At 44.9% G+C, this 25,878-nt stretch overlaps 1 protein-coding gene across 1 annotated transcript in view; it reads right to left on the bottom strand.

Annotated features, from left to right (window-relative positions):
- Positions 1-426: 426 nt before the first annotated feature.
- The window catches only part of XPNPEP2 (X-prolyl aminopeptidase 2), a 28,006-nt gene continuing 2,554 nt past the window's right edge, over positions 427-25,878 (bottom strand). The window contains exons 2-21 of the mRNA XM_045852317.1: positions 25,725-25,798; positions 24,162-24,272; positions 22,947-23,010; positions 21,829-21,933; positions 21,489-21,575; positions 20,176-20,322; positions 17,127-17,228; positions 16,238-16,319; positions 15,788-15,983; positions 14,922-15,011; positions 12,721-12,830; positions 11,904-11,981; positions 10,740-10,811; positions 8,622-8,682; positions 6,994-7,063; positions 6,401-6,505; positions 5,902-5,961; positions 5,293-5,369; positions 2,479-2,568; positions 427-1,775 (exon numbers count right to left, since the gene is read on the bottom strand). Of these exons, the coding sequence (XP_045708273.1) occupies positions 1,581-1,775; positions 2,479-2,568; positions 5,293-5,369; positions 5,902-5,961; positions 6,401-6,505; positions 6,994-7,063; positions 8,622-8,682; positions 10,740-10,811; positions 11,904-11,981; positions 12,721-12,830; positions 14,922-15,011; positions 15,788-15,983; positions 16,238-16,319; positions 17,127-17,228; positions 20,176-20,322; positions 21,489-21,575; positions 21,829-21,933; positions 22,947-23,010; positions 24,162-24,272; positions 25,725-25,798 (1,976 nt within the window). The 3' untranslated portion in view covers positions 427-1,580. The remainder of the gene's footprint in view (positions 1,776-2,478; positions 2,569-5,292; positions 5,370-5,901; positions 5,962-6,400; positions 6,506-6,993; positions 7,064-8,621; positions 8,683-10,739; positions 10,812-11,903; positions 11,982-12,720; positions 12,831-14,921; positions 15,012-15,787; positions 15,984-16,237; positions 16,320-17,126; positions 17,229-20,175; positions 20,323-21,488; positions 21,576-21,828; positions 21,934-22,946; positions 23,011-24,161; positions 24,273-25,724; positions 25,799-25,878) is intronic.

A 25,878-nucleotide genomic window follows, 5' to 3' on the forward strand; every position in this document is an offset into this window, starting at 1 on the left:
CTAGGCCTGATGGTCCCAAACTCGAGGAATCCTCTGCCTGGTGCCTTTGCCTAGCACTCTGCCTCAGAAACTTGGTTCTCTTCTCCCTCTGACTATGCTCCTCTAAGCAAAAGTGGTGATCCCAACTTTCCTGGACCACATTTGACAAGTACCCCAATGTAAGGCTCCCCTCCATCCCCTCTATAAGGCTCCAAGACCTTTAGCACAGGAGGTGGTTGGCTGGGCGTGGCATGCATGCAAACACAGGAACACTGTACGCATGCTTACATACACATTCTCAAGTACATGTGCTCCTCAGCTGAGCTTCTGGGAGCCTCACAACCCCACCCCCACCTCACCCCCTCCCCTTCCTCCCCTACCACAAAAGCCACAGTAACAGCAGTCTTCAGCAACACAACAGACACAATGCAAAACCCAAAGGCAGGCTTCGTTGTCAGATTGTTTTAAGTATCTAGCAGGATGCAAGCCCAGGTGGCTAACGGCTGGGCTGGGCTGGGCTGGCCAGAGAAAACTCTCCCTTGCCCCAACAATGGGCTCAGAGACCAGGAAGGGTCTGGGAGGTAGGCTAAGTGATTCTCCCTGGTGCCAAAGGCCAAAAGAACTGGACTGCCAGACAATTCTGGTTCCACCATGCCCCAACCTGTCTGGAGTTCAGTTTTCCTATATGCAAAATGGGGAAACCAGACACTGACCACATTGGTTAATGTTCTTCCAAGGATGCTAAAGGATTTAACAGTACTGTCACTGTGGCTGCACTTTGGAAAGTTAAAAGGGCTCCCACATGTCAGGAAATGTGAGATAGTAATTCAGCGTCACTGTTCAGGCTGTTCCCGCATTTGGGTAGGGTCATGTTCCACAGGGCTTTTTGCATTCCCTCCTGCCCCATGGCCAAATTCCTATGGCTTAACTCCATATCTTGTCACTTGGCATGGAGCCCACCTAAGGTTTAGGAGCAATGGGTTCACATGTTGGGTGAAGGACTGGTATACATGACCCCTCCCTGGCTGGTCTTTCTGACCCTGGAGTGGTAGTATGGCACTGGAGAATTCAACCACCCTCCCTTCCTTTCTCTCTACAGGCCAAGTAGGAAGCCTGGAAGCAGCCCTTGTTCCTTCAACTTATGGGCAGTAACCAGAAGTTCATAGTAGGACCAAGGACCAGTCGGGATGGCCAGAGGCAGCCTCAAGAGTGTGGGAAGACCAAGGCGTTAGGAGTCAGTGTGAGACAACAGCTCTGGTGGTTTTAAGGTGGGGCTGTTCCAGGGCCCTGGGATACCTGGGGGAAAGGTACTGCCCTATATTGGTCTTTGGGAGGCCGTAGCAATAGGGTCTGCCAGGTTATAGGTTAGATCTACTGGGCTTACTTGAGGAAAGGCACTAGTTGGCCTTCAATCCCAGGATGGGGAGCCTAGGGTGAACCTGCCTGGGCCCAAGAACCCCTCAGTCCTTGGGACTTGATTCTGGAGAAGGAGACTAAGGGCAAAGGTTTCCAGGCAATGGGCTAAGCAGAAGTTCTTGAGGCATGGATGGTACAGGATGAAGGAAGCTGAGCGAGAGGGTTAGTGGGGGAATCCTAGGCCTCTAGACACTCCAGTTGAGAATGACAAGAGTGGAGACTGCCAACAGAGAGGCCAAGAAGGTGGTGCATGGTGCACCTGCAGACAGGGGCTCTGTGTGCTGCTGCAGCCACTCGAATTCTTCCAGCAGCTTGCGCCGCTGTAGCTCGGGGCCCACCTTCTCACGGATGGTCTGGTAATAGCGGTTCAGGTACTGGAGCTGCAAAGGGTAGGAGGGATGAAGTGTTTCACAGGGTGAACTGCCAACAGGTGAGGTCTTGGTGCCATCTAGTCCCTTGCTGTAGTAGTCCAACTGCCCACCTTGGCCCAGCTAACCATAGGTACCCCATAGATCCCCAAATCTATGCACTTATGCACTTAGCACTCCACCTTTGGTGTTTCACTCCCGATTCCTCAGCCACCATCAGGCTACAGGTGTTTTCTGGAGATTTTTAGAGGCAGTTTGACGCAGTGTCTATTTAATGTCATAGTGACTTTCATTGGGTATGGGTGGAGGGGGGAGTGAATTTCAGGCATGGGAATGAGAGTAAGTAGGGCAGGCATTATTATCCCATTTTAGAAAAGAGGGTTCTGTGGCCCAGAGAGGGGAAAGGATTGATTTTAGGTCTAGGACTTGAGATGGCCGAGTCCAAAAACCCAGTCTCAGATTCCCCAGGAGTTTACTACATAGGGTTGGGCAGGCTGATCTGACTGGAGAGTTCTAGAACCCCTGGGGTCTCTGGTAAGTGAGGAAGGAATACCTCAGTGTACACCTACTGGTGCCATCAGTGTGGACCCTCTCAGCAAAAAGGAAGGGACAGAGGGTCTTTGGGTAAGGGGAGCAAAGGCCAGAGAAACTCAGGGTAGAGAAGACAGCCAGTGGTTCAGAAGCTGAAGGGTAGCCAGTGCTGAGGGGCACTCACTTGCTCCGAGGACAGCAGGCTGACATCAATGAGGTTCCGGTCATAAGGCACAAAGGACACCACTTCAAAGGTCAGGTAGGTTCCTGGATACTGGGAGGCCACAGGGAAGATGGGAAAGCAGAAAGTAAGTGAGGAGGAGCTAGGCTGAAGGGTGGGCTAGAACACGCCACCCAGAAGCCACAGGCACGACGAACTGACCCTTATTAAACCCAAGACTCAGGGGAGGCCTTGGGTCTCTACCACTCAGCACTCTATCTTTAGTGCTTCTCTCCTGACTCCTAAATTTAGACTTAGGTTTGTATTTCTCAAAAGTGTATGCATCCACACGGCACCTAGGGACATTGTTAGATGTGTAGATTCTGGGACCCAACCTCCAAGACCACTGGAGTGCAAATCTCTAGGAGAGGGTTGGGAATACACAATTAAATAATTTAAAGATAAGTATTAGATTTTATACCCATTTATCTAATCTCTATCTGTATGTATGTATCTCTATCCATATTTTAGTCTATGTATCTATTGATGTATGTATCTATAGAGATAAGTATAAAGAAGAAAAATAGCCCATAATGTTCACCTCTTACAGAGCTCTTTTGCATGTATGTGTTTAGAAGATTCAAAGTATAAAAGGGTACCCAATAAAATTTGAAAGTCTCCTGCTTGTGCACTTTTCTTCCTGAAAACATTTTAGGCATATACAGTGTATGTGTATATATATATTTAAATTCGTGCAAAATGGGCCCTATCATATACTACTCAGTGCATTCTCTTACCCAACGTACATCAATAGTAAACCTAGGAGACCACTCCATATTAGCAGAGAGTTGCAACTTGTTCTTTTTAAGGGCAATGTAAGGAACTATATTATGTAGATCATGATTTATTTAATCAGTGATAGATATTTAGACTAGTTTCTACTCTTTAAACTATTACCATTGATGCTACAGTCAATGTCATTGTATAGAAACATTTTGGTGACCTTTTGTGACTATATCCAGAAGTTATATATCTGGAAGAGGGAATACTGAGACAAAAAGTATAGGTGTTTTTAATAGGAATTTTGATAGATATTGTCAAACTGCCCTTCAGAAAGGTTGAACCAATTTGTACTTCCCCCAGAAGTGTATGGGAGTATCTGTTTCCCACAAACCCACCAGCACTGGGTATCATCAAAGTGTCATTTTTTCCCCAATCATATAGGTGAAACATGACATTCCATTGTTTTAATTTGTATCTCTTTAAAAATTAAATTGAGATCTTTTCACATTTACAGATCACCTGTGTTGATCTTAGTGAGTTGCTTCTTCATGTCCTTTGCCCATTTTTTCCCATTCTCCCTATTTTTTTTGTCTTATTGATTTGTAAAAGATGGTAGTAAAAGGACATTCACCCTTTTTATGACACATTTGCTGTGTTTGTGATACATCTTTTGACTATAGTATTGTTTCCATATGGATGTTTTTTTATTTGATTTAGTGAGAATTATCAATCTTTTTCTTCATGGCTTCTGGGTCTTACATAGAAAGATACTTTTCCACCTTAGGATTAAAAATGAATTCACATAAATTTTCTTCTAGATCTTTTATGGATTCACATTTAAACCTTGATTCATTTGGAATTTTATTTTAGTATAATAGTGAGGTTCTTTGGTTTAATCCCCATTCCCAAATGGGGAATTTTGAACAAATTTAGCTATTTGTTCTCCCTTCCATTTATTAAACAATTTTTCTATTCTTTACTGTTTTAAAATGCCAGTTTTATTGTAAACTAAATTTCCATTTTACTTATGAATATTAGCAGATCTATTTCTGGGCTACTTCTTGTGTTCCTTTGTCATACCTGCCTCTCTAGTCTCCAGTGTCACACTGTTTTATTTATGGTAGCTTCATAGCATGTGCTAATATCTGACAAGGCTAGCTTCCTTTTTTGCTCTTTGTTTTAAGAATTTTCCTAGCTAATTAGCTATATTTTTAAAGTTTATTTATTTTTTTTAGAGAGAGAGGAAAGGAGGAAAAAAGAGAGAGACAAACATCAATATCAGAGAGAAACATTGACCACTTGCCTCTTGTACACTCCCTGACCAGGGACCGAACCCCCAACCTAGGCAGGCATGTGTCCTGTCTGGGAATCAAAGCAGTGACCTTTCACTTTATGGGACGAAGCCCAACCAACTGAGCCACACCAGTCAGGGCTATGTAGTTCCTTTTATGTTCATTTTTACAAATAAACTTTAATATCATTTTGTAAAGTTACAAGGACACCCAGCTAGTAGTACTGCTGAAATTGAGGTTGGCTTGAATTTACAGATTAATTTAGAGAGAAATGACATCATAATATTGAGGTTTCTTTCCAGACAGCATCATTTACTTAAATCTTTTTTTTATGTCCCTGAATAGAAATTTCTTTCATGTAAGTTTTTTAAGGTTGTACCTAGGTATTTTATCTTGTTGGTTGCTATTATTTGGAATTGTTACTCCTAACAAACTCTCCTGGTGAATATTATGTGCATTGAGAACCAATGATTTAGGGCAGGAATACTGATTCATTTGGTCTGGAGTAGGATCTGGGCATTGGCATTAAAAAAAAGAATTCTCTCTAGATGATTCTAATATTCTAATATGCAAATAGGTTTGAGAGACTCGGATTTATGGAATTTTTCTGGAGCTGAGGAAGACTCCAAGTAGATTCATGTCTACATATTCAAATGCCCTTCTCCTTTGCCCTTCTGTATGCCTTCCCCACCCAATACATACACACAGCCCAAAGTCACTGCCATGCTGTTTAAACCTGCAGCCCATCTCAGTGGCAGTTTACCTTGGTCTTTGCTTCTACCACAAGGGCCACATCTTCAAGGCGGATCCCAAATTCACCATCCTGATAGTAACCAGGTTCTGGGAGACACAGAGACACTGGTGCCATTAAACAGGGGGAGGACTCGAGCCCAGGCTCTCTGTACCAATTGAGGAGTGGCTACAGAGGCTGGTTGCCTGGATGCCTTCGGCTGGTGGCGGGGGCAGGGGGGCAACCCACCACTTGTTAGATGTTCATTGGCTACCCGGAGGCAACCTGCTGGGCTTCAGCCTCCCCACCCTCCTTTGTAGCCCAGTGGGGAAGACTTCGGGGCCCAGTTAGGTCCTGAAGGTACCCCCATATCCTTGTGTCACACTGTTATGTTACCCTAGCATTTTACTAAAGACTATAGTTTGGATTTACAGGTGGGAAACAACTCCCAAGAGCAAAATGAGGATATGGACTGAAGGGGCCTGGGATTAGGGTGGGACAATCCATTAAGGACTAGAAGTGAGGAATAGAGAAGGAGGGCAGCAGTGGAGCACAGGTGTGCCTGTGCCCATTATTCACCCTAGACTGCAGTCCTGGCTTAGTCTTAGGGTGAGGATGGGTGGAGGAGCCTGAGAGTCATACCGATGGAAGTGAACATGCCCTTGCTCATAGTAATGCTGCTGGACTGGAATCCCACTGGCCCTGGAAAGGGAGATATAGGTAAAGTGTCAGCTCTCTAGTACTCACCAGCTTGGAAACTAGCAGACTCCAGGGAACAGCAGGTAACTGGGGAGACCTGAGCTCCTCTAGGCGCACTTGTCCACCATATCACTATGTACTTGGGACTTGTACAGACAAAGTTGGCCCTGGCTTTTTATTTCTGAAGGCTCCGTTTTAGTCAGCCACTAGGTATAGACCTGCTACTCCTCTTTCTGGGGACTTCCCAGATGCCAGGCAGGCAGCAGGATTGGCCAGCTGCCAGCATTTCTCACTTACCCTTAGGAGAATCACCTCCCACCAGCTGAGTAAACTTGGGCAGATCACTGCATCTCTAAGGATCTTGGTCATTTTCATACCTGTGAAAGCCTGTACCATGTCCAGAAAAAAGGGGAGCCTTGGGGAGTGTTGAGGAGATACCTACACTCGTGCACACCCAGGAAGTTGCCAATGCCATGGCCTGTCCCATGACCATAATTGAGTCCAACATCCCACAAGGCTTTGCGTGCAAAGGCTTCCAACTTTAGTCCTAGAAGAAAGATGGCCCCCAGTTAGTTGGCTAGACCCCAGACTTGCCGACTGGGGTTCACCTTGCTCCTTCTTGCTTTCTTGTTTCAAAGCCAACTACCAGGATGCCTGTGGAGAGGGGCTGCTGAGAGGCAGGTAAGCATGTACTATCTCCAGCACACCTTATATTTTTCCCATTACTTGGGCTCATGACTCTACTACAATTTCTCCCCCATTCATCAAGATATTTCCTCCAGGAATCCTCTCCAAACTGAGCTACCCTTAGATTAAGAGGCAGGAGGCTTGGGTTCAAGCCCTGGTTCCCCTACTGACCCTCTGTGCAGCCTTGGGCAAATCACTTTATTTCTCTAGGCTGGATTTTTTAATCTATACAGTATATGGGATGATGGTATAACAATCCCTGCCTCACCAGCCTCCCCAGGGTGGTGGTCTGGGTCTAATGAAATCAGTGCCTAAGACTCTGGGTCCAGGCTGGTCTCAGAAACCTACCTGACGTATCAGCAGGAAAGATGAGTCTGGACAGATCAATATTTCCCATCAACACACGGGTGTACGCCTCCTGATGAGAGAGAGGGAGAAGTGATGTGGCACACAAGAGGGAGAACCTGAGAGTTTCCATGTGCTTGGACTGTGCATATATGCAGGTATGTGGGCCTAGGCCTGTGGGGAGGGCAGTTGTTTTGAGGGAGGTGTATGTTCATGTTTGGTCACATAGGCTCTGAAAGATGGCCAGAGGAGGCTAAGGGGGATCTGCCCAAAGATGGGACTTGGTCCATGCAGTTCTCTTTGGCTGGTCCACTGTATACTTGTAAATAATGGTGAGCTGAGGCAGTGACAGCAGGGGCTTGGAAAGCAAACTCCTTGAGTTGGAATCCTGATTTCGCTACTCACAAATTCTGAGACCTTGAGCAAGCAACTTTAACCTCTCTGTGCCTCACTTTAATCATCTATAATAGGACAGTCATAGTACCAGTTCATAATGTTGCTGGGAGGAGTAGGGAGACTCATGTACATAAGGTGTTCCAGAGTAAATACTCAAACTGAAGTCAGTGTCCTTATTACCATTATCATAATCATCTAGTTTTCTTAAGATTTTAAGTTTGGGTTGGGGTCTGATAATTTGGCAAGTCAGCCTTGTTTGCTCAGGGCTGTTTACTGTGTGGAAAAAGGAAGCCCTGGCTGGTGTAGCTCAGTGGATTGAGCACGGGCTGGGAACCAAAGTGTTCCAGGTTCGATTCCCAGCCAGGGTACATGCCTGGGTTGCAGGCCATAACCCCCAGCAACCGCACATTGATGTTTCTCTCTCTCTATCTCCCTCCCTTCCCTCTCTAAAAATAAATTAATAAAATCTTAAAAAAAAAAGAAAGAAAAGTAGGCTGACAGCAGCCTCTTTTCCTGGTTACTCCCTGTGGCAACATGGTGAGTCCTACTCACACCACACACATGGGCTTTTCATCTCAGGCAATTTGGGGCAGTGGACTTAACCCACCAAACTGAGCTCCTTGAGGCCTAACCAGTGTTGGCTTTTTCTCTGTTTCCAGCACAATGCCTGAGCCATAGTCTACTTGCTGAATGCATGAATGCAGCTCCCTGTACCCTACATTTCCCAGAGGCCCCTAGTGCACATAGATGAGGTCCCAGCTTCTGCACCAGGCAGATGAGCCCTCACTACCTCCTGAAAAGCTACAGCTCCTTTCTACCTCTGAGACTTTGCTTGAGCCATTTCTCTTCCTGGAATGTCTTTCTTCCTCCTTTCTGCTGAGCACAGGGGCTAGGCACACAGCACCAAGTAAATATTTGTTCATTGATTTACTGAAGTGGAATGATGATAAACTTGGGCACATCTAAACGAATGCCATTTACATCATGGTTATGTACTAATTTCAATGACAGTGCACAAGTAGCCACATAGATTGTGAAGTTTTGTTCATGGCTTGAAACATCTCTGGGGAAGTACCTGGGAGTACTGGGTTTTGTGGTACTAACTTGCTATGTGAACAGGGGGAAATTATTAACCTCTCTGGTCTTCAGTTTTAGATTTTATAAAATGAAAGGGCTGTTACTAGAGTGATTTCTTGGGTGTCCCTTGAATGAGGGTGGGTAGAGGAAATGTTTACCTTTTGGAAAGCAGAGGGGGTGCCCCAATGGACTGTCCTGGTGATGTCTGTGGTTCCATCCCTGTGTAAAAGGAAAATCAACATGTCCAGCTCTGCTAATACCTCGGAGTAGGGATCATGGCTGTGTGTTTCCTGTGTGATTTTCATGGGGATTTGAGTGGCAGGGCTGGGGCAGGGGTGGGGTGGGAGGTGAAAGGAAGAAGATGGCTTCCATCGTGAAATGCTCATTTTCAGCATTTATGCGTGAAGGCTCTCTGCAAAGTTATCAGGTGCAAATCACTATATTTTCAGGCAATCTTGATTTCCCACAAACATACTCTAAATCCATGCCTCCCTCCCCATTTTGGCTGTTTGTAAACTTTGGTTTGCTTGGGTCAGGCTGACTCTAAAAGCAGGGTTCTTGCAGGTTTTGATCGAAATGGGGGGATTGTCCAATTTTTATAGATGGGGGAACTGAGGAACAGAGCAAGCATAACACACACACTCAGATAGTTATTTACCATCTATAGAATACTTCTGGCAGCTCACTGTGAAGGGAGATTATCTCTCCCTGATATCTCCATTTCACAGATGAGGCAGTTGAGGCCAGGAGGCCATGTCCCTCTCTGAGCCTTAGTGAGGCCAGACCTGCAGCAAGCACTCACTCACTCTCCACATATTTGCTCCATTGTAAACATGGATCTGACCCAGGAATTTTCTCAGAGTCCTGGTGAATTGAAGCCAGACACCAGAAGGCAAAAAGTCTGACTTTCAACCCTAGCTGCAGCTGTTCTCTCAGTATGGCCCATGTGGCTACCCCTGGGGGAGGGGGAATGGAGAAATGGTCCCAGAGCCCTGGGGACTCCTCATTGGGAACAGGTCACAGGGTGTGGCAGATTTCCTCAGAAGGAGAGAAAAAGTGAGGTGACTATTTCCCTGGCCTCACCCTGTTCTGAGTATACCCCAATCCAACAGTGCCCTACAAATTCACTTCCCCTTTGCACATTGGCTGTATCCAGTACACAAAGAGCCACACTGGTGAGTAAGAAAGGCTGCTAGGCTGAGTGCTTGCTGTGCTGGTTCCTAGAGCTGTACTTAGAACATGCCAAGTGTCTTTGTCATTAGCACATTCACCATTTCTACAGGATAGAGGATGGCAAACTGTTCAAAATTATTCCTTACTCTTCCATCAGTTCTAGCACCCCTTCTTCCCCACCCACATCCAAGCTTCCCACAGTCTACTTACTTCCTAGGATCAGAAGGGAAATTCTCCCAGCTCTTCTCAGCTCAGCTCTTGTGTGAATGATTGGTCACATATTTGGACGCAATGGGGTTAGCCTATTCTGCATGGACATCATATCTGGGTTTTCTGGTTGTGCATTGTGTAGGGGTAAAACATCTAAAGGGATGTTATTCACTTTATGGTTCTTTAATAATTTAAATGATAGCACATAGGTGGACACACAGATTGTAGAATCCTGGTGCTGGGGGACAGCACCCTCTTACATAGGAGGTTGTGCATGCCCTACATGTGGTTTTGCATGCACTCAGAGGAGCATACACACATTTCTACTCACAGACACATATCTATGCTGATGGGTGTGCCCTGTCTCAACTGTGCCTCAGGTGTCCCCTGAGGTTGCTTTTCTTGCCTATCTGTTGCTTTCAGAGGCTCAATTCTGACTCCACTCACTGACATAGTCATCTCACCCATCCAATTGGGAGGGAAGGGGGCTGAAGAGAATATATGGCACTGGAGGTGTAGGGGCTGTGTCCAGGGTGTGCATGAATGTGTGAGAGTATGGGTATACTGTTTGTGCAGCCAGACAGGGCTGCTAAATATGACTGTTCAGACTGTGTAATAATATTTGGGCTTAAAACATTTTATTTGAGCAAGAGGAGTCTTTTCCTGCTTCCCACTGAGGTGCTGCATGCACAACCCCACTGTTTTGGTCTCTGTATGTTTCCTACTGTACACAGCCCCTTCTCCAAGTATAAAAATGGGCTCATTCAATGCAGGTCTCTCCTTTCTCAGATGAAGAATCTGTGCCTAGGAAGGGACAGCTTTGGCCAGCTTTTGACCAGCCCAGGGTGTCTGCATTGAGATAGCTGGGCCAGGGCATGGTGGAAGCTACTTACCAGTATTGTCCCCCAGAATCCACCAGGTACATCTCATTTGAGGACAGATTGCGGTGTACTTCCTTGGTTGGGCTAAGAAGGGGAGAGATACTGAGAAAAGGAGCAGCCTATCTCTGTGCTGGGTGGGGTGGGGATACTGAATGAAAGCAGAAGAATTCCCTCTCACCCCTGGGAGTTAGACTCCTTTGGAGAAGTCAGTCTCCAAAAGGACCCCTAGGAAAGTTCTCAGCTTCTGCCACATATGTCCTCAGCATGTATCTGTTTATATTGCACTTCACAAACAAGGTCCTGGTCTCCAGGGAGGATAGAAGGAATGCCCAGAATGTGGGAGCTGAGAGATAGAAAACACCCACTGTAGTCATCTCTTTTTATATAAGGAGAAACCAGTCTGCAGAAGTGAAGGGGGATGCAAAAGGCCACAGCATAAAGCTGGGAGGGAGCCAGGTCTGGACTCTCTCTAACTTCTTGCTGTGTCCTAGAGCAGAGGGCTCTGAAAAGCCAGGGTGCAGAAAAGAAGGGTACCCAAGGATGGGAGTGGGGAGCAAGGCTTTGTAGGGCCAAGGAGTTCCTACCTAGGCCAAGACAGATGAGGGCTTGTGAGATGCCAGGGGAAGGAATTATGGGATAGGCCAAGCCAGCTCTTGGAGGGTATCTGACCTATGCTTGCTGCGCCTGTGCCAGGTTGAGGTGTTTGGACAGCTTGATCCCCAAAATTTCATCGAGTAGGCCTACAGGTTTTTCCCCCTATGGAGCCAAACAACTGGCCAGCCTACATCTTGGGCCCCCCTTAGTTGGTTCAGAATGAGTGAGCAGGCTTTTCTCCCCATGTGTTTGTGAGCTTTAAAAATTAGCTAATGTAAATAACTCACAGGACACCAAGGAAAAGCATCCATCAACAGTCTTGCATCCCTTCCAGATCCGTTAGCTATAAGCACTCAAAGTTCCAGCCTCTTGGGGGGAAATTGCTCAGGCCTTTTAATTCCAGGGACTCCCAACTCATCCATTGAACTCCACTCCCCACCCCTAACCTCCACGGTGCTAAAAGCCTCAAAACTTTAATATGGACTCAGGTCCTAGATCATTCCCTCCTCTACCTCCATACCCCTTGCACATACTCTGGGATTCCCCCCACAGAGCCCTAGAAAATTCTTTCTCTTCAAGTACCTGTAGTGGGCCATGGCAGCATTTAGACCACTAGCAGAGATGGTTTCAAAACTGGGTCCAGAAAAGAAGTCTTCTTCCCTGAAAAGTGAAAGACAGGAATAGTCAATAAATGAACCCATTCATACCTAACTAGGGTAAATGAAGGTCACAGCTGCATCTACCTCTGCCAGACTCCCAGCCTCACCTACCTCTGCCAGACTCCCAGCCTCACCTTTTGGTTCAATCTCCCCAAACCCTGACTTGTCACTTACAGAGCACTCAAGGTTAGAGATGGAAGAACTATAGACACCAGTTATTCTTCCTCCACCTCCATTTTACAGATGGGGAAACCAAGGCCTCTATGACTCACAGTGTGTTCGTGGTAAAGCAAGAGTGAAGAAACTAGTTCCCTGGATTTAAAAACTTCTCCAGCCCAGGAGCTGCATCTTACACCTCAAACCTACAGTCTGCCTATGGCCTGGGCCAAACATGTCCTCAGGAAATCTCCCTCCTCAAGTTGATATCCTCAAGTTACCCAGAGGCCAATAAACCTGAACAAGCTTCCCCCAGGGAAAACGGCCCGTGCCTGAAGCAGACACTAGGGGGCATGGTTGGGTTGTAGCCCTTGAAGTCTGATTGCCATTGGGGCCTGGAGAATGTCATCCAACACCCCATGCCCATCTACAGGACCACCCAAGAACCTGTCACTCCTTGTTCCAAAGAGGTCCACAAATACAAGGAGGGTCTTCCTTCCCCTTAAGTAGGGAGACCAAGACCCCACCACCCCGTCCCCACAATAAAAGATAGTCAGCCATAAAGGATAGCTGTAGTCCTTCACCCTCGGAAGCTGTCCAGTCGCTCTGCCCCTGAGAACTCATTTACGGTGCCTTTGGGCACGTTCTTCTGTAGCCACACCAAATAGCGGATCACGGGCACGGCATCCCGCACCTGGAGCAGGGCAAGCAGAGAAGACGGCTGAGGAAAAGTCTCAGTCAAGGCTTAGGGATCCACGAGATCAGGTGGCTGCTCTGGGAGCTGAACTTGAAGAACACAAGGTATTCACCGGCTATTTGATGATATTAAGGGATTCTTGTTACTGTTTATATGATCACAAGGTGGTCATGTTTAATTTACATAGTCCTTATCATTTAGAGGTACTTAGTGATATATTAACAGAAGAAAGGATATAAACAATATCTGGGATTTGCTTTAAGGTCACCCAGCAGCAGAAGGCAGGGAGTAGAGGAGGGGAATATGGATTTGCAGATAAAATGAGATTGGCCATGACTTGATGATGGCTGAAGCTTGATGATGTTACATGGGGATCATTATGCTATTTTCTCCACCTTCACATATGTTTAAGATTTTCCATAAGAAAAAGTTTTCTAAAATTAGGTGCTTTATCCTTATTTTAACAGGTATATTTAAAAAAGTTAGCCATTTTCTTGCCAGGGTGAGAAAATCATTACAGTGAACACTTATTTTAACACTTAAAATGTGCCATATGGTGCTCAAAGCAATATATATACAAGTATATCATTTAATATAATTATGTGCATATAATTTCATATGTATATAATTTATCTAATATATGATGATTACACATTTATAGAATTATATATACACATTATATGTATTTAAATGTATATGTGTATACCCATTTACTTAATATATGATTATGTATTATATATTTTTATATTATAATGAATATAGTTATTTTTTAAGACTTTATTTTTAGAGAAAGGGGGAGGGAGAGAGAAGGAGATGGAGAGAAACGCTGATATGTGAGAGATACATCGATAGGTTGCTTCTTACACACCTCTGACGAGGGACCTGGCCTGCAACCCAGGCATGTGCCCTGATTAGGAAGTGAACCAGTGACTTTTCCATTCACAGGCCAGCATTCAATCCACTGAGCCACACTAGTCAGGGTTTATAATGAATATATTTAAAATATTTAAACATATTAATCATTTATTAATAGTTATTATATACAGTCTTCCATAGACACAGGTTCCATATGCACAGATTCAACCAGCCATAGATCAAACATATTTGAAAAAATTTCAGCCTTGACTGGCATAGCTCAGTGGATTGAGCACGGGCTGCGAACCAAAGTGTCGCAGGTTTGATTCTCAGTCAGGCCACATACCTGGGTTGCAGGCCACGGCCCCCAGCAACCCCACATTGATGTTTCTCTCTCTCTCTCTCTCTTTCTCCCTCCCTTCCCTCTCTAAAACTAAATAAAATCTTTAAAAAAATTTCAGAAAGTTGATCCCTAAACAATACAGTTATAACAATTACAGGATGGTGCAAAAGTAGGTTTACAATTGTTTTTATGGAAATAATACAATAATTAATAGATAATAGTACAAGAATACACTCTGTGTTCATGTACTCACAACTGTAAACTTACCATTGCCCCACCCTGTATTTATACCACATTTGCGTTGCATTAGGTATTGTAAGTAATCTAGAGACTGTTTAAAGTATATGGGAGGATATGTGTTGGTTATATGCAAATACTATGCCATTTTACATAAGGGACTTGAGCATCTGCAGATTTTGGTATCTGAGCAGGTCCTGGAACCAATCTTCTGTGGATATCGAGGGATGACTGTTTTACTTATATTGTAATATATGTGTTTTATATACACATATTCTATATAGTATACATACATTGTATATTTATGTACATTTATTTAATCTTCAAAACAACCCTCTGCTGTAGGTTACTATCATAATCCTCATTTTACAAATGAGGCCCAGAGAGGTGAAGCAACTTGCCCAAGGTCACCCAGCTAGGAGATAAGTGGAGGACCTGGGGTTTGAACTCTGATATCCTAACTTTAAGGCCTGTGTTCTGAACCACTGTATCATGTTGGAAGTAAGGGAGTAAAGCACTGGTGAATGCCCAGAATTCTGTGTCCACTTCTGTTTCAGTGAAGGGGCTTCTTTAGGCTCCCCCTGTAGGGCCTTCTTTCTAACCCATCAGACTGGGAGCTCCAAAAAGGCTATTGTGCCTGCCCATGGACTTACGTGGCTGTCCCTGAGGAGGTCCTGCTCCTTGCTGTTTTTCACCGCCTTGGTTATCATCACTGGTGAGTAGGTTTCTGCTACAACTTTATCCTATCATAGGCAGAGAAGAAGAGACCTGGGAACCTTTTCCAGGGCACAGTGGTATTTGAAAAGGATTAGCTGGAAAGCCCTGCTAAGAGGAGACTTACCCATTCCTATGGTGGCAATGACTTTTCCTTATGTGCTTTCTGACTATGCAGGTCTTTCCTAGTCTTACACAGCCAGCTTAATCTTCCCTCCCTTCCTGCCACTGGATCATTCCCTGCCTCTGGATCCCACCAGCACTCTGGGACATACCAGAGCCTGGTCTCTGCCAGTCATGGGCTATTTTGACAGCATGAGTTTCCTGCATATATCATTCCCTAACATCTGCCATTAATTGAGTGCCTGCTGTGTGTGAGGCATTGAGTTTTACACACACTATCTCCTCTGAAGCTCCTAAGAGCAACTCCTCTGAGGTTGGGACTCTTATCACCATTTTATAGGTGAGGTAACAGAGGCTCAGTTTGGCTAAGCAGTTGTCCAAGGTCATTGCACAGCCACCTCGGAGCAAAGCCAGGATTCAAGCTCAGGTTTGGCTATTTCAAAACCTCTGCTCTACCAGGCTGTACTCCCTCTCTCTTCCTTGACTATCTCTGAATTTTCTGTGGGTAGACATCCAGTTTTTTTCCTTCTCTTCCTAGGGAGGCCTAAAAGGGGACTTACTGCACCATTGTTGACTAACCAACTGCCTAAATGACCAAGGAGCTGTGGCCTCACTTTAGATGAGACTTATCAGGGCTAGAGTGGGGCAGTGCCTGGCTTGGGTTGGGGCCTGGCAAACCCACCTCAGGTATCACTTTGTAGAGTGCATACATAGTATTGCTGGTCCCAATCCATATCCTCACGGCCCCTGAGGCATAGGCTTGGACTTTGTCATAGACTTGGCTGTAATTTTCGAGTTGCACACACATGGGGTCTGTACAGCTGGAGTTCAGATACTGCAAGGTCTTGGAGTCAATGCGACTCTTGTCTACAAATAACCTGGGTAGGGAGGCAAGACCGGGGTGGGAGGTCCTGAGAGTCTCTAAGGACAATGCAAAGGACCAGAGGCCCCTTTTTCTGGAGGTCAGGGAGCAGAGTACACCAGATTTGGAGGAGGTGGGAATAGGAGGCAAAGGGTCAAGAAAAGCTCCAAGGTCATAGGGAGACTGCATATTGGGGTGGGGTAAGTGGTGGAGCATAGAGGGGTGGAAATTGGAGGAATGCCACCACAGCAAGCAAAAGAAAAGGCATACCTGATGGAAGAGTTTGTGAGCAGTGTGTAGGAATAGAAGAAGGGGTTGTAAAGGATGTCACTACTGCGCAGATTGAAGAGCCCTGGAGAAGAAGATGATGAGGACCATTTATGAGGCTGAACTGCCTGAGGCCAGCACATTTGATGCTACTGCTGCACTGTTTGCTTAGGCATCCTAGAGGTTGCCAGCAGCATACATGCATCATCTACCTTTGCATATTTCTTAGTATTTGTGGGTGGGTGTGTCTTTGAAGCAGGGATGAGAGTTATGAACCTTTTGTCCCAGAAAAATACAGATACCCAGCCAGCAGCCAGCACATAGTTTCAGTGGTTTCCCAGATTAACTGAAGTATAGAGCTGGGGTCAGGAAAGAAGCCTTGAGTCACATAGAGACAGAACAGAGCTGCACTAGCTGCTAAAGCTGGGTATGTGGGTGCCATGGGATGGTGGCTGGGTTCCTGGGGAGTGTTTGTTAGGATTCTTCCCATTCATGAGACAGGAGCCTTTGCTACTGTGGTCAGGCCATTCCTCCAGTGGCCTGGAGGCTGGCCCCAGCTTTCCCTGGGCTTCCTTGTTGCCTTATTCAGTAGACATGATCTCCTCCCCACTCCCCTTCAAAGGGCCAAAATAATTTCAGGGCTGTATAAATGTAACTACTCCTTAACCATTAAGGAGTTGAAATTACATTTGATCCTTTGAAGACAATTGCGAAGCTGATATGGCCCCCGGTGAAAATGAGTTTGACACCCCTGCCATAGGCCATGGCCATGGGCCTCTCAGAACTAGTGGGTACCTGGTAGTTGGGGGAAGAGTCCTATGCTTACAAGGCCCAGTGGGCTTGGGGGTTAGGGAAACCCAGGTGCCACACATGTCTGCAAATCTGTACTCACAGGCTGTCTCATCAAGCATTGACAGAAGCACAGCAGTTGGGGCCTTGGGATGTTTCTCCATCTGGCTGCGGATGCTAGATACTTTCTCCTGCCAGGTGCTCCCTAGAAGCAAAGGAGCCCAAAGAAAGCATGAGTAATACACCTTCTCTTTGACACTCTTTCTGAGGAGGCTCTCTTAGGGCAATACTTTTTCATTTCTTTAAAAGCAGTAAAACTCTTTTTTCAAACAAACTTCTACTTGTGTAGTTGTTAGGCATAGGGGCTCTGGACCCAGACTATCTGGGTTCAAATCCTAGCTCTGTCATCACTGGCTGGGTGCTTTTGGGCAAATTAGCACCTCTGCATCTTATTTTGTACACGAGTAAAATAAGAATGGATCATAAAGATAGTATCATTAGGGTTGTTATGGTGATCAAATTAATTCATATTTTTTAAAAAAATTATTGAATTTATTGAGGTGACATTGGCTAATAAAATTAAATAAGTTTCAAGTATATACTTCTATAATTCATCATCTGTATATTTAATTGTGTGTTCACCACCCAAAGTCAAGTTTCCTTCCATCACCATGTATGCCCCCTTTACACTGAATTGATACTTATAATGCATGTGGAATGATGTCTTGGGGTATAGTAAGACTGGTATAACTTTCTGATCAATAAATATGTATGCAGTGTCTTTGGTGGGCTGGGATGGGAGTAAAAGGCAGAAAACTGTACTTGAACAACAATTAAAATGAAATAAATAAAATAAATAAAAAATATGCATGCAGAACCAAGATTAAGAGAGCGGTGCTACTTGAGGGGCAAAGGAATAGGGCTGGGCCATGTGTAAGCCTCATTCTTGCAGTAACCCCAGTGCTTAATCAGCCATAGTTCTGTGCTAAACATGTCATATACTTTGTTTTAATTCTTACTTGGCTCATTTTACAGAGTCTTAGGGCAAAGTGACATATCTAGAGCCTTATAGCGGGCAAGGGGTAGAGCTGAGATTTGAACCCAGTACGTTTGAGTACATGGCTCACCCTCTTAATCTGTACAGACATTGGACTATCTTGCTAACATTGTCAGTTTCTAAACCTGTCCTTAAACTCAGTGTCACAGAGTTTTCCTTTCTGGGACACTTGTATCCTGATTCTAGGACTTTAGTTTTCATGTGTTATTTTTGTTCCCTGTAAAGAGAGAGTCTAAAGAGTTTACCTCTACACAGGGCTAGAAATTTACTGGCAGAAGGTCATAAACTCTTAATAATGTCCTAGTTGGGCTCAGAGATTAGCATAAATAACTTAATGCCATTAAAAAACTTTATGCAGATAGGTAAAATGATTCAACAAGAAACAAAGCTTTGGGTATGATACTTTTTATGATTCATTTTATTTTATTGTGTTAAAATACACATACCATAAAATGTGTCTTTTTAACCATTTTAAAGTGCACAATTCAGTGGCTTTAAGAACATTCACAAGATTGTGCAACCACCACCACTATCTAATTTCGGAATATTTTCATCATCCCCAAAGGAAACCCTGTAGCCTTTCAGCAGTCACTCCTCATTCCCGCCTTCCCCCAGCCACTAGAAATCACTGATCTGCTTTCTGTCTCAATGAATTTGCCTCTGCTAGATATCTCATACAAATGGAACCATACAATATGGGGTGTTGCCTGACTGGCTTCTTTCCCTTAGAATTGTTTTCAAGGTTTATGAATGTGACATTTTTGAGACAAATAATGAAAGTAAATTTAAAGTGTTTGATACATACAAGTATATTTGAGTAATTAACTTTTCATGTTTTTGCCCTTTTTACCCCTTCGAAACCTATGAGTTGCTGTAGAAACAGTCTCTCATCTCTATAACCTTAGAGACTCAAGAACTTTGAGTCTCTTGCTTGAGGGCTAGCAGCCTACAATGGCTCAGTTTCCCCTCACTTGTGGAAAGTGACAAAACTCATGCAAATTGAAAAAAAACACACATGCAAATTGTCTCCCAGTTCCTGGGAGGTTTTTCTCTTTATCCCTTCCTCCCCTTCCCGACATAACTGTGCCCTTCTTTATCTGAATGAATTAAGTTTTATTTTTGATTGAATAGCCTTGGATAGCAAGTTTCTTTAAAAACTGTCAAGATACAGAAAGAATGATTCTGCAAGTTACATCAGAATGGACAGGACAAAGAAAATTGGACACAATTTTAACTCATTTCATCAGACTGCTATTTTGAAATTTCCATCCTGCTTTTTGACTCCTTTCCAAACAACAAAAGTACATGGACCTTCATGTGGAAAGGGACCTCTCAAATTGCCCAATATTCCTAGGAATCCAAGTCCATTGGCTCATTCAGGATTCCCGGGGGGAAGGTAGGAGATGTGGTAACCAAGAAACTGATTCAGAGTCAGTAGCCTGATCCTGCCAGGATTTTAGTTACTACTTACAAGAATCATAGAGTATAGTGCTCTTTTATGACATATTTACATGGTGTCAGCAGGGTCAAGATTATTGATGTCAGACCTTTTGGGGTCAGTTAACTTTCCTTTGTGGTCCAGCCGTAACCCTAACCTTAATCTGTGCCACAGACTTACCCCAAGTTTATTTACTCATTTTGTCCACCCCAGCTCACCCAACCCCAGCAATCGCAAATCTAAATTCCTCATCACGGGAAGGCTGGAAGTCAAGGTTTGAATGATTCATTATGAGCTGGTCTTCAATACCAGATAAGCAACTCACATCGTGTTTTTTCTTTCTTCAAAAGAGTGTGTTATTTTTCATCTTTCTCTGACTTTCTTGTTTTCTCCATCCCTGCTCCCTCTTGCTTCAAGCCTAACACTCTTTATCTAGCATGTTCTAAATATGGTCTGAGGACCTTTTGATTCAGACTCACTTTTGAAAAGGCCAAGAAATCTGCATTGTAAACAAGCATCCCAGGCAATTTGAATGTACATGAAGGTTCGAGGTCCATTGCTTTGTTACTTCTTAGGAAAAACATTTTCAGCCAAAGTAGCAGCAGCAGGGACCCGTGTTGCTACATGTTAGGAATGAGAGTTGGCTTGCAGAATTACCTGTGAATTTCTCCTGCAGGAAATAAATGGGCTGGTTTGGAACTGGAGGTCTCTTTGACCCCCATACCAGGTCCACAAGGTTGGTTTCAATGGAGACTAGTTCTCTATCAGAACCCTTGAGAGCCATGTCATAACTCTTCCAAGTTCCTGCAAAGACAGGAAGAAGTCACTTGTTCTCTGCTCACTTACACATCAGGAAAATTTGCGACATAATTTTCAGGAACAATTAGTCCTTATCTACTCTGTCTCCTGTTCTGCTCCTGCAGCCCCAGCTGCCCAGAGCCTGTGCAAGCAGTATGGCCCTCTCAGTCATGTACTCTCACCTTCCTCTTTCCACTTCCAAAGCCTAATTTCCCTGAGCCCACCCCAATGCTGTCTACAGCCAATTGGCTAAAGTCATTAAGTGCCAATGGCTGTGGGGCCCTCTTTTGGTACTATTCATTTTATTTTTTCATTTTTCATTTTTAAAAAATCTTCACCCCAGAATATTTTTATTGATGTGTGTGTGTGTGTGTGTGTGTGTGTGTGTGTGTGTGTGTGTGAGAGAGAGAGAGAGAGAGAGAGAGAGAGAGAGATGAGATAGAAACATTGATCGGTTGCCTCCCATATGCACCCTGGCTGGGAATTGAGCCTGCATCCTTTTCGTGTACCAGACAACACTCCAACCAACTGAGCCACCTACCCAGAGAGATACTATCCATTTTAGCTGAACTTCAATGACATAGCCCAAAGGAATGTTGATGTTCATGCCATTGGAAATGTTGTCAAAGAAGCCATTTTTAATTTGGAAACCTTTAGTGCATATTTATGAGGTCTCCATCCTTGGGGTTAGGCTGGCCGGTCAGCTGGGACCCCAGAGCTCAGGAAGTTGTATTTCTGGAGGGAGAGGACTGTGCTTCTGTACTTAGAAGCCCTCTCAACTCCTCTGATCCTTCCAAGCTGCATTCCAGGAGAGGGTCTACCAAGTGATTCTAAAGCCCTAATTGGTAGAGTTCTAGGTCACAGAGGATTAGTCTGGGTTCAAGTAAAACCTAGCCTATTTATCTGCTAGATCTTAATACTTCTTCGAGTCTTCTAGGTTGTGTCTCTGTACTCATGACTTTAAAAATATGTAACCATTCTTTGAAATATATTTTCATTACATAATCCATGAATACATTTTTGTTACAAAATATTCTACAACCACAAGTTCAAACACTCTACCTTTATAGTCACCCTACCCTTCCTTCTATGAAGGTGTTTCTTTACATCCCAGGGAAGCTGAGTCACCCTCATTGGTGAAGACATATGTAGGGAATAGGGGAAGAACTTACCAATGGAGAAGAGGAGGGGATCGAAACCCACACGTTCTCCAGCAGGAATCTCAGTGAGGAGCCAGCTGACAATGGGGGCACTGCCAACTTAGAGAAAGATAGGAAGAAACAGAGATCACCTCCAGGGCTAGCACCAGTTCCTCCAGTCAGATTTCTGCCTGTGACAGCTGCATCATGTGTGTCTTCCTTGATAGCAGCCTCAAAGTTTAGGGATTGCCCTGAATTTCCCCTGCTTTCCATAGGGTCCCAGCATAACCTCGAATGTATCCCCTCACCTGTACATCCCTGAATTTAGTCTGGGTTCCAGGGCTTGGGGGACAAATCCATGTGGCCCTTTTACCTTCCTTATGGAGTTCCCAATTGCAGTCCATCTCCTGCTCAGCCTGGATCCAGTAGCGACTGTCAGTCCAGAGACCTGCTTTCCTCATGGTCACTACTGCAGTTCCTGGGGCAGAACAGATAAACTTGGAGGTGAGGGTAAAAGTGAGGGATGTGGTTATTTTAGTGCATGTTCAATATAGTGCTGGCTCTGAGAATGTCACAGGGGTCTCTAGAAAGAGTTTCTCTCCTCCATTGGAAGGAAATGAGGCAGGAGATGTAAAGAGAGCCTTGATGGAAGCCAGCAGAAAGGGTGCCCTGCTTTGTGTTGAGGGCCTCTCCTAAGGGATCCATTAAGAGTTCTAATAGGAGAAGTGGGTGGGGTCTGCTTTTGGCAATTCAAAAGAGTCCATGCTGCATGTGAGTGCTCTCAGGAAGGATGGTGCAGTCACTATCAAGACTCATTGGCTTGGAGGGAAACTAAGCCGGGGGCTTAGTTGAGGAGAGGCAGAGAAGCCAAATCCAGCAACTTTGGCAAGAAGAAGGATCTATGATAGGCAAGGCAGCTTGAAGCCCAGAGGATGAATGTTTAAGGATCAGCAAGGAATTTTGCTTTTCATTCAAGGGGCCAGGGTCAATGTAGGAGGCCCCTTCAGAAATTGGGACCCTACGTAAGGTTTCTACATTTGTATCTCATTTGGCCATGTGAGGTGATTTTTTTTCTGTAAAAGGACTAGCAAAGCAAAACTTTGTCCCCAAGTGAGGCACTGTGTGAAAGGAATAAGCAGGCTCTTAGTGGCTAGACATAGGAATAGCAACCATTCCAGAAAAGAAGCCCAGGGAGTGCTAGGCTGGGCCTGGCTGTGGCAGAGGCAGTAAACATGGGAAGGAAGCCAAGGAGGGCTGTCTGCCTCATGCAGGAGTGTGGCTGGTGAATTATGAGATGTGTGCTCTGGGGAACCTGATGGGGCACCTGCCCTGGTGACACTTTTTGAAATGGTGGAGGGGAGGCAGATAGAAAGGGTTTACTAGATACTACACCCCGGTGTCCAAGCTGCTGAGAATTAGCCACATCAGGGCATCTGTGACCACCTCTGAGTCTACCAACAGAAGCAAGGAAGGCAGAGTAATGGTTGTTACCTGAAGATCCTGTAAAGCCTGTAATCCATCTAAGCCGCTTGTCATGTTCACCAATGTACTCACTCTAGGAAACAAATTACACCATTGTTAGCTTTTTTTCATGAACTCAGACCCCATATGGAAGGCTTCAAACCACATCTCAGTTCTTTTTGGTCATATTTAACTACTCCTACAAGCCCAGGCATGCTGGGCACCTCTTCCAGAAAGCCCTCTGGAACTTTCCACAGCTCTTAGGATTTTTCCTTTGAACAGCCATATCTTTTAGAGTCTAAACCCCACATCTATCACTGCACTGACTATTCTGCAAAGGCCAGAATGCAAATTCTGTGAAGTCTGGGAGCATGTTTTTGGTTCTTCTGGGTCCTTCCTTCCAGCTGTCTCCCTCATGCTGCCCAATCTAGCATTGAACACTGAGTATATAAAAAATAATTTTTGCAGAAGGCTTTACACATTATTGTATTTTATCCTCATAATCCTCAGGCATAGATTTCATTATTCCTATCTTGCAGAAGGGAAAACTGAGGCTCAGAGAAGTTTGGACACTTACCTAATGTTCTTTGTCTTTCCCAGCATGTGGGGAAATTAATCCAAGTACTCTTATTGACACTGAAAATTCCTCCTCTTCCAAGTGGGCTGGTGTTGGAAAGGTGGGTGAGGTGGAGGGGGAAGCAGTAGTAGGAAAGGGTGGGATGAGTGGGCAGGGGTTCTGCTTTGGGAAAATCAATTCTTCTCCAATCCATCTTGTTTCCTATATGCTCCTCCTCCCCAAGCCTATACCCCAGATTCATGCAGTCTGGGGTTGTGGATAATTTCCATGCTCCATCCATTAGGCTATGTGAATAGCTGAACAGGAAGGAAGCTTAGCATTTTTCCAGTCCAATTCCCAGCTCACATTATAACCTCCTAGGGGAGGGTACCCTAAGCATTCATTCTGAATTTGCCATCTAGGAAGTGATCAAAATCCATTCTGAATTTGTTTATAGTTTTATGGCTTGAGGTCAAGATTTGGCAATGTCTTCTCTCCTATGTAATGGGTTACATTCTTTCAGCTGCCCTAAACTCCCATGTCCAAGCTCTCCACTTCCTTCCCTTTGCCTGTCAAATACTTCCTCTGCCTTCATCTCCTGAGTCTTAACAATTTGTTTGTGGCATGTTCTCATAGCTCCCCCCCAGGGTAGCAGAAAGGGCAAGGGTGGGGGTAGAGCCATTCCTTACCATGTGGGCATCCGTGTTCGGGATGATGTAGGCAGAGAGATTATTTGTGCTCATCTGCTGGCGAAGGGCTATGAGCTGCTCTGTGGTATTGACCACAGTAACTGGAAGGTACTGACACAGGACAGGAAGACACCAAGACACACACATAGACACATATTGCTTAGAGAAAATGACACATGGGCCCCCAGCATCCAGAGGAGCCACCAGCCTCTTCTTAGGCAGGGATTATGGGCTGGTAGGGTCAGGAGGCTGGACCAGTCTGGAGAAGAATGGGGCAGCAGCTGATGCTGTGGGTTAATCTAGATTAAGGTGCATGAGTTGAGTGTAGATGAAGTATTGAAGAGCTTGGAGAGGGATCCTTTGTGACAGTAATGGGACCTGAGTCTAGGATGGAGGTATGGGTGAGAGTTGCAGGGGAAAGTCTCTTTGCATACCTTGGAGGTAGCATTGCTAATTTACCAAATAAAAATACAGGATGCTTACCCAGTCACATTTGAATTTCAGATAAACAATGAATAATGATTTAGTATAAGTATGTGCCATGCACTATTTGGGGCATACTTATATAAAATATTATGCATTATCTGAAATTCAGATGTAATTTGGCATCTTGTATCTCATCTGGCAACCCTACCTTGGGGACTTTTTCAAGTTTCCAGTCACTGGTCTCAAATGGTGCAGGAGGGTGCATGAGTACCCTCAGGGTTTTGGAACATTGTCCAGAAAGGTTCCCTCTAAGCTAGACATTTTTTAAAAGGATGCTTTATGTCTAAAATAAAGTATGGAAGTTATTTATTTTGTTTTGTTTGCCCTCTATTCCACAATATAACCATGTTTGTTTTAATGTAAAAGTAATGTGTCTGGCCCACCCACCTGCCTGCCCCAGTGGTCTCATAAAGTTGACAGTGTGAGCAGATGTACTCCTGAAGCTTAGTGGATGCTGGAAGGCCCACTAGCTCTCTCACCTCTTCACCTACTCCTGCCTGGGGAAGCTCTTTCACCCTATTCTGGTTGTGGAAAGAATCTCCAGCCAAGAAGCTGATGACTTTTCAGCTCCAATTTATTAGGCCTTCTCCAGGTCTTCACATCTTAGACTTTCCTCTCTTGCCCTCCCATTGGCTCTTCTAACCTGTCATCCTTCATCCTCTCATCTGTGCCTCCCTTTTCACTGTACCTCTAGAATTCTTGTTTTCTTTCCTCCCATCCTCCTTTTGGCTTCTGACTAAACTCAGCCAAAGCTTAGCTAGGGGCCTCCCACTCTCCTTATTCCCCCTCTTCCCTCTCTCTAATGGGGTTGTTCAAGTCCAAGCCAGGACAGAAGTAGATAACTTGTTGTGGGAATGGGTGGGAAGGAGGGGTGAGGGGCAGATATCAGACACCTGAGAATGTGCTGCCCTTCCTGAAGGATGTTAATCAGAAACAGTGGCTCCAAACTCCAAAAACCAAGAGATAGGTTTGTAGAGAGAGAGACTAACAACTGAATCAATAGGAGAAGGGGAAGATGATGGGACCTGTGGGTCAGGGCTAGGGTAGAGGCTGGGGTGGACTGAGCCAGGGCCTCACATGAGGGGTGGTTGAACAGTTTCTCATGCCTTCTCTTCTGGTATCCACTGGCCTTGCATGGCCCCAGGCACAAACTAGAAACCAGGAGAAAAATCCAGGGTCACTTGGTGATCAGATAGTTCCTAGAAGGTGTAGGGACCTGTTCCCCCAACCC

This window comes from Phyllostomus hastatus, unplaced genomic scaffold, assembly GCF_019186645.2.
Source record: "Phyllostomus hastatus isolate PE091 unplaced genomic scaffold, TTU_PhHast_1.1 phas_contig_90, whole genome shotgun sequence".
Classification (NCBI taxonomy): domain Eukaryota; kingdom Metazoa; phylum Chordata; class Mammalia; order Chiroptera; family Phyllostomidae; genus Phyllostomus; species Phyllostomus hastatus.